The following is an 8,847-nucleotide window of genomic DNA, read 5'->3' as shown; positions in this document are numbered from 1 at the left end:
GTTCTGAGGTGACTACCAACCACGTACAGTAAGTTACTGTAGTTCTGAGGTGACTACCAACCACATACAGTAAGTTACTGTAGTTCTGAAGTGACTACTAACCACATACAGTAAGTTACTGTAGTTCTGAGGTGACTACCAACCACATACAGTAAGTTACTGTAGTTCTGAGACGACTACCTACCACGTACAGTAAGTTACTGTAGTTCTGAGGTGACTACCAACCACGTACAGTAAGTTACTGTAGTTCTGAGGTGACTACCAACCACATACAGTAAGTTACTGTAGTTCTGAGACAACTACCAACCACGTACAGTAAGTTACTGTAGTTCTGAGGTGACTACCAACCACGTACAGTAAGTTACTGTAGTTCTGAGGTGACTACCAACCACATACAGTAAGTTACTGTAGTTCTGAAGTGACTACTAACCACATACAGTAAGTTACTGTAGTTCTGAGGTGACTACCAACCACATACAGTAAGTTACTGTAGTTCTGAGACGACTACCAACAACATACAGTAAGTTACTGTAGTTCTGAAGTGACTACCAACCACATACAGTAACAGTTACTGTAGAGCTAAGGTGACTACCAACCACATACAGTAACAGTTACTGTAGTTCTGAGGTGACTACCAACCACATACAGTAACAGTTACTATAGTTATGAGGTGACTACCAACCACATACAGTAAGTTACTGTAGTTCTGAAGTGACTACTAACCACATACAGTAAGTTACTGTAGTTCTGAGGTGACTACCAACCACATACAGTAAGTTACTGTAGTTCTGAGACGACTACCAACCACATACAGTAAGTTACTGTAGTTCTGAGACGACTACCTACCACGTACAGTAAGTTACTGTAGTTCTGAGGTGACTACCAACCACGTACAGTAAGTTACTGTAGTTCTGAGGTGACTACCAACCACATATAGTAAGTTACTGTAGTTCTGAGACAACTACCAACCACGTACAGTAAGTTACTGTAGTTCTGAGGTGACTACCAACCACGTACAGTAAGTTACTGTAGTTCTGAGGTGACTACCAACCACATACAGTAAGTTACTGTAGTTCTGAAGTGACTACTAACCACATACAGTAAGTTACTGTAGTTCTGAGGTGACTACCAACCACATACAGTAAGTTACTGTAGTTCTGAGACGACTACCTACCACGTACAGTAAGTTACTGTAGTTCTGAGGTGACTACCAACCACGTACAGTAAGTTACTGTAGTTCTGAGGTGACTACCAACCACATACAGTAAGTTACTGTAGTTCTGAGACAACTACCAACCACGTACAGTAAGTTACTGTAGTTCTGAGGTGACTACCAACCACGTACAGTAAGTTACTGTAGTTCTGAGGTGACTACCAACCACATACAGTAAGTTACTGTAGTTCTGAAGTGACTACTAACCACATACAGTAAGTTACTGTAGTTCTGAGGTGACTACCAACCACATACAGTAAGTTACTGTAGTTCTGAGACGACTACCAACAACATACAGTAAGTTACTGTAGTTCTGAAGTGACTACCAACCACATACAGTAACAGTTACTGTAGAGCTAAGGTGACTACCAACCACATACAGTAACAGTTACTGTAGTTCTGAGGTGACTACCAACCACATACAGTAACAGTTACTATAGTTATGAGGTGACTACCAACCACATACAGTAAGTTACTGTAGTTCTGAGGTGACTACCAACCACATACAGTAAGTTACTGTAGTTCTGAAGTGACTACTAACCACATACAGTAAATTACTGTAGTTCTGAGATGACTACCAACCACATACAGTAATAGTTACTGTAGAGCTGAGGTGACTACCAACCACATACAGTAAGTTACTGTAGTTCTGAGGTGACTACCAACCACATACAGTAAGTTACTGTAGTTCTGAGACGACTACCAACAACATACAGTAAGTTACTGTAGTTCTGAAGTGACTACCAACCACATACAGTAACAGTTACTGTAGAGCTAAGGTGACTACCAACCACATACAGTAACAGTTACTGTAGTTCTGAGGTGACTACCAACCACATACAGTAACAGTTACTATATTTATGAGGTGACTACCAACCACATACAGTAAGTTACTGTAGAGCTGAGGTGACTACCAACCACATACAGTAACAGTTACTGTAGTTCTGAGGTGACTACCAACCACATACAGTAGGTTACTGTAGAGCTGAGGTGACTACCAACCACATACAGTAACAGTTACTGTAGTTCTGAGATGACTACCAACCACATACAGTAAGTTACTGTAGAGCTGAGGTGACTACCAACCACATACAGTAACAGTTACTGTAGTTCTGAGGTGACTACCAACCACGTACAGTAAGTTACTGTAGTTCTGAGGTGACTACCAACCACATACAGTAACAGTTACTATATTTATGAGGTGACTACCAACCACATACAGTAAGTTACTGTAGAGCTGAGGTGACTACCAACCACATACAGTAACAGTTACTGTAGTTCTGAGGTGACTACCAACCACATACAGTAGGTTACTGTAGAGCTGAGGTGACTACCAACCACATACAGTAACAGTTACTGTAGTTCTGAGATGACTACCAACCACATACAGTAAGTTACTGTAGAGCTGAGGTGACTACCAACCACATACAGTAACAGTTACTGTAGTTCTGAGGTGACTACCAACCACGTACAGTAAGTTACTGTAGTTCTGAGGTGACTACCAACCACATACAGTAAAAGTTACTGTAGTTCTGAGATGACTACTAACCACATACAGTAAGTTACTGTAGAGCTGAGGTGACTACCAACCTTTACAGTAAAAGTTACTGTAGTTCTGAGATGACTACCAACCACATACAGTAAGTTACTGTAGTTCTGAGGTGACTACCAACCACATAAAGTAACAGTTACTGTAGAGCTGAGGTGACTACCAACCACATACAGTAAGTTACTGTAGAGCTGAGGTGACTACCAACCACATACAGTAAGTTACTGTAGAGCTGAGGTGACTACTAAATACATACAGTAAGTTACTGTAGAGCTGAGGTGACTACCAACCACATACAGTAAGTTACTGTAGAGCTGAGGTGACTACCAACCACATACAGTAACAGTTACTGTAGTTCTGAGGTGACTACCAACCACGTACAGTAAGTTACTGTAGTTCTGAGGTGACTACCAACCACATACAGTAAAAGTTACTGTAGTTCTGAGATGACTACTAACCACATACAGTAAGTTACTGTAGAGCTGAGGTGACTACCAACCTTTACAGTAAAAGTTACTGTAGTTCTGAGATGACTACCAACCACATACAGTAAGTTACTGTAGTTCTGAGGTGACTACCAACCACATAAAGTAACAGTTACTGTAGAGCTGAGGTGACTACCAACCACATACAGTAAGTTACTGTAGAGCTGAGGTGACTACCAACCACATACAGTAAGTTACTGTAGAGCTGAGGTGACTACTAAATACATACAGTAAGTTACTGTAGAGTTTAGGTGACTACCAACCACATACAGTAAGTTACTGTAGAGCTGAGGTGACTACCAACCACATACAGTAAGTTACTGTAGAGCTGAGGTGACTACTAAATACATACAGTAAGTTACTGTAGAGCTGAGGTGACTACCAACCACATACAGTAAGTTACTGTAGAGCTGAGGTGACTACCAACCACATACAGTAGGTTACTGTAGAGCTGAGGTGACTACTAAATACATACAGTAAGTTACTGTAGAGCTGAGGTGACTACCAACCACATACAGTAAGTTACTGTAGAGCTGAGGTGACTACCAACCACATACAGTAAGTTACTGTAGAGCTGAGGTGACTACCAACCACATACAGTAAGTTACTGTAGAGCTGAGGTGACTACCAACCACATACAGTAAGTTACTGTAGAGCTGAGGTGACTACCAACCACATACAGTAGGTTACTGTAGAGATGGTTTCTTACCCCCTCTGGACAATGGACACAAAAGCCCAGTTATATAGACTCGACCCAAAACTTGACAAGAAAACACCTCACTATTCAATATCTGTGTCCAGCAGCGAAGTTTAAACAAGTCAACAACATCCCAGTAATTATCATCATATCTCATTCCGCTTTAATATGTCTGTGTCTGACTGTATCAGTGATGTTGCACAGTTCTGCTGAAGACTTCTTGTCTTCTCTCTGATGGTGTCCACTAATGTCTATCGACCGGCCTGCTCTCCAGTATGTGTACTACTATACCCTTAACTCATTATCAAGAGCTTTCAGCCACTCTACTGCTGCTGTAAGACTACCAGAGGAGAGATATGAGCTGAAACCATCCCAGCCTTTTAACAACCATCTGGGAGCCCTTTGTTTTCTTACTCACTCTATTTATCTTTCTGCTGCTGTCTTCTCTCTCTACCTCTCCCTGTTTCTCTCTCTCTTTCTCTCTCTCTACCTCTCCCTGTTTCTCTCTCTCTTTCTCTCTCTCTACCTCTCCCTGTTTCTCTCTCTCTTTCTCTCTCTCTACCTCTCCCTGTTTCTCTCTCTCTTTCTCTCTCTCTACCTCTCCCTGTTTCTCTCTTTCTCTCTCTCTACCTCTCCCTGTTTCTCTCTCTCTTTCTCTCTCTCTACCTCTCCCTGTTTCTCTCTTTCTCTCTCTCTACCTCTCCCTGTTTCTCTCTTTCTCTCTCTCTACCTCTCCCTGTTTCTCTCTCTCTTTCTCTCTCTCTACCTCTCCCTGTTTCTCTCTCTCTTTCTCTCTCTACCTCTCCCTGTTTCTCTCTCTCTTTCTCTCTCTCTACCTCTCCCTGTTTCTCTCTTTCTCTCTCTCTACCTCTCCCTGTTTCTCTCTTTCTCTCTCTCTACCTCTCCCTGTTTCTCTCTCTCTTTCTCTCTCTCTACCTCTCCCTGTTTCTCTCTCTCTTTCTCTCTCTCTACCTCTCCCTGTTTCTCTCTTTCTCTCTCTCTACCTCTCCCTGTTTCTCTCTTTCTCTCTCTCTACCTCTCCCTGTTTCTCTCTTTCTCTCTCTCTACCTCTCCCTGTTTCTCTCTCTCTTTCTCTCTCTCTACCTCTCCCTGTTTCTCTCTTTCTGTCTCTCTACCTCTCCCTGTTTCTCTCTTTCTGTCTCTCTACCTCTCCCTGTCTCTCTCTTTCTCTCTCTCTACCTCTCCCTGTTTCTCTCTTTCTATCAATCTCTCTACCTCTCCCTGTTTCTCTCTTTCTATCAATCTCTCTCTACCTCTCCGTTTCTCTCTCTCTCTCTCTACCTCTCCCTGTTTCTCTCTTTCTGTCTCACTCTACCTCTCCCTGTTTCTCTCTTTCTATCAATCTCTACCTCTCCCTGTTTCTCTCTTTCTCTCTCTCTCTCTACCTCTCCCTGTTTCTCTCTTTCTGTCTCACTCTACCTCTCCCTGTTTCTCTCTCTCTTTCTCTCTCTCTACCTCTCCCTGTTTCTCTCTTTCTCTCTCTATACCTCTCCCTGTTTCTCTCTTTCTCTCTCTCTACCTCTCCCTGTCTCTCTCTCTCTCTATACCTCTCCCTGTTTCTCTCTTTCTATCAATCTCTCTACCTCTCCCTGTTTCTCTCTTTCTATCAATCTCTCTACCTCTCCCTGTTTCTCTCTTTCTCTCTCTACATCTCCCTGTTTCTCTCTTTCTATCAATCTCTCTACCTCTCCCTGTTTCTCTCTTTCTCTCTCTCTCTCTACATCTCCCTGTTTCTCTCTTTCTATCTCTCTCTCTACCTCTCCCTGTTTCTCTCTTTCTCTCTCTCTCTACCTCTCCCTGTTTCTCTCTTTCTATCTCTCCACCTCTCCCTGTTTCTCTCTTTCTGTCTCTCTCTCTCTACCTCTCCCTGTTTCTCTCTTTCTCTCTCTCTACCTCTCCCTGTTTCTCTCTGTCTCTCTCTCCACCTCTCCCTGTTTCTCTCTTTCTCTCTCTCTCTCTACCTCTCCCTGTTTCTCTCTTTCTGTCTCTCTCTACCTCTCCCTGTTTCTCTCTTTCTCTCTCCCTCTCTCTACCTCTCCCTGTTTCTCTCTTTCTGTCTCTCTTTCTACCTCTCCCTGTTTCTCTCTTTCTGTCTCTCTCTCTACCTCTCCTTGTTTCTCTCTTTCTCTCTCCCTCTCTCTACCTCTCCCTGTTTCTCTCTTTCTGTCTCTCTCTCTACCTCTCCCTGTTTCTCTCTTTCTATCTCTCTCTCTCTACCTCTCCCTGTTTCTCTCTTTCTGTCTCTCTCTACCTCTCCCTTTTTCTCTCTTTCTCTCTCTCTACCTCTCTCCGTTTCTCTCTTTCTCTCTCTACCTCTCCCTGTTTCTCTCTTTCTCTCTCTCTCTACCTCTCCCTGTTTCTCTCTCTCTCTCTCTCTCCCTGTTTCTCTCTCTCTCTCTTTCTCTCTCTCTCTCTCTCTCTCTCTCTCTCTCTCTCTCTGTTTCAGGATCATGGTGTTTGGGGTGATATCTCTGGTCCTGAGCTGGGCATCATTAGGAGCAGGCACTGCTACTGCCGTGGTGAGTGTCTGTTCTGTCCCGTCATCGCCAAACATGCTCGAATTAAAAAACTGATTCAAGTGATCTCATTCTTATGTCTTTTGTGATGTCATGGTCAGGTTGTGTTCTGATTGCAAAATGATCATTTTCTTTACATCTTTCACTGGTTATAATCTGATTATCTGGCCAGATAGCAACCAAACTATGACCTGTCCTACACATACACTATCTATACAAAAGTATGTGGACACCCTTTCAAATGAGTGTATTCAGGTAGTTCAGCCACACCCATTGCTGACAGGTATATAAAGTCGAACATACATCCATACATACACCATATACAAACATTGGCAGTATAATGGATTTAATGAAGATCTCAGTGACTTTCAATGTGACACCGTCATAGGATGATACCTTTCCTCCAAGTCAGTTCATTAAATGTCTGCCCTGCTAGCACTGCCCTGGTCAACTGTAAGTGCTGTTATTGTGAAGTGGAAACGTCTAGGAGCAACAACGGCTCAGCCACAAAGTGGTAGGCCACACAAGCTGGAAGAACTTGACTGGCTTGCACAGAGCCTGACCTCAACTCCATAGAACACCTTTGGGATGAATTGGAACACCGACTGCGAGCCAGGCCCAATCACCAAACATCAGTGCCCGACCTCACTATTGCTCTTGTGGCTGAAGTGTAGTCCCCACAGCAATGTTCCAACATCTAGTGGAAAGTCTTCCCAAAAGAGTGGAAGATGTTATAGCAGCAAAGAGGGGACCAACTCCATATTAATGGCCATGATTTTGGAATGAGATGTTTGAGGAGCAGGTGTCCACATACTGGCCATGTAGTGTATGTGTGTCTACAGTATGTCTAGTCTTAGTGGGGTTAATGGGGCAGACTTTGTTAATAACAGGGCCATTCAGGATCCCTCTCCCCCCTCCCTCCATCCCAGAGAGGAGCCAGCATGATGGGACTAGGATTATCCAGAGGCTGGGCAGCTGTGCTTCTGACGCATGCAGGAGGGAGGGAGGGAGGGACCGAGGGAGGGACCGAGGGAGGGATTGAGTGACATGAGGAAATCATGAGCCTACATTTATTTGACCAGAACATACCCTGCAACAGTATCACAACAGTCAGAATTACAGTAATGCATGCCATGTTGTCATCACTGACCAGTTTATCCACAAGATCATTGTTCCTCCTCCTCCTCCTCAACCCAGATCATTGTTCCTCCTCCTCCTCCTCAACCCAGATCATTGTTCCTCCTCCTCCTCAACCCAGATCATTGTTCCTCCTCCTCCTCAAACCAGATCATTGTTCCTCCTCCTCCTCCTCAACCCAAATCATTGTGCCTCCACCTCCTCCTCAACCCAGATCATTGTTCCTCCTCCTCCTCGAAACAGATCATTGTTCCTCCTCCTCCTCCTCAAACCAGATCATTGTTCCTCCTCCTCCTCCTCCTCCTCCTCAAACCAGATCATTGTTCCTCCTCCTCCTCCTCCTCCTCCTCAAACCAGATCATTGTTCCTCCTCCTCAAACCAGATCATTGTTCCTCCTCCTCCTCCTCAAACCAGATCATTGTTCCTCCTCCTCAAACCAGATCCTTGTTCCTCCACCTCAACCTAGATCATTGTTCCTCCTCCTCCTCCTCAAACCAGATCACTGTTCCTCCTCCTCCTCAAACCAGATCATTGTTCCTCCTCCTCAAACCAGATCATTGTTCCTCCTCCTCCTCAACCCAGATCATTGTTCCTCCTCCTCAAACCAGATCACTGATCCTCCTCCTCCTCAACCCAAATCATTGTGCCTCCTCCTCCACCTCCTCCTCAACCCAGATCATTGTTCCCCCTCCTCCTCGAAACAGATCATTGTTCCTCCTCCTCCTCCTCAAACCAGATCATTGTTCCTCCTCATCCTCCTCAAAGCAGATCATTGTTCCTCCTCCTCCTCAAACCAGATCATTGTTCCTCCTCCTCCTCCTCCTCAAACCAGATCATTGTTCCTCCTCCTCAAACCAGATCCTTGTTCCTCCACCTCCTCAACCCAGATCATTGTTCCTCCTCCTCCTCCTCAAACCAGATCACTGTTCCTCCTCCTCCTCAAACCAGATCATTGTTCCTCCTCCTCAAACCAGATCATTGTTCCTCCTCCTCAAACCAGATCACTGTTCCTCCTCCTCCTCAACCCAAATCATTGTGCCTCCTCCTCCACCTCCTCCTAAACCCAGATCATTGTTCCCCCTCCTCCTCGAAACAGATCATTGTTCCTCCTCCTCCTCCTCAAACCAGATCATTGTTCCTCCTCATCCTCCTCAAAGCAGATCATTGTTCCTCCTCCTCCTCAAACCAGATCATTGTTCCTCCTCCTCCTCCTCAAACCAGATCATTG

General features: G+C 44.4%; 1 protein-coding gene across 2 annotated transcripts in view; it reads left to right on the top strand.

Annotated features, from left to right (window-relative positions):
- ttyh2l (tweety homolog 2, like) overlaps window positions 1-8,847 on the top strand; it is a 95,128-nt gene that overhangs the window by 63,443 nt on the left and 22,838 nt on the right. For both annotated transcript variants that reach the window (XM_042317922.1, XM_042317921.1), the window contains exon 6: window positions 6,412-6,484. In XM_042317922.1, coding sequence (XP_042173856.1) covers window positions 6,412-6,484 — 73 coding nt within the window. The remainder of the gene's footprint in view (window positions 1-6,411; window positions 6,485-8,847) is intronic.

Source organism: Oncorhynchus tshawytscha, unplaced genomic scaffold, assembly GCF_018296145.1.
Source record: "Oncorhynchus tshawytscha isolate Ot180627B unplaced genomic scaffold, Otsh_v2.0 Un_contig_2389_pilon_pilon, whole genome shotgun sequence".
NCBI classification, from domain to species: domain Eukaryota; kingdom Metazoa; phylum Chordata; class Actinopteri; order Salmoniformes; family Salmonidae; genus Oncorhynchus; species Oncorhynchus tshawytscha.
The sequence above is the reverse complement of the archived record's forward strand: the minus strand, read 5'-3'. Positions and strand labels throughout refer to the sequence as shown.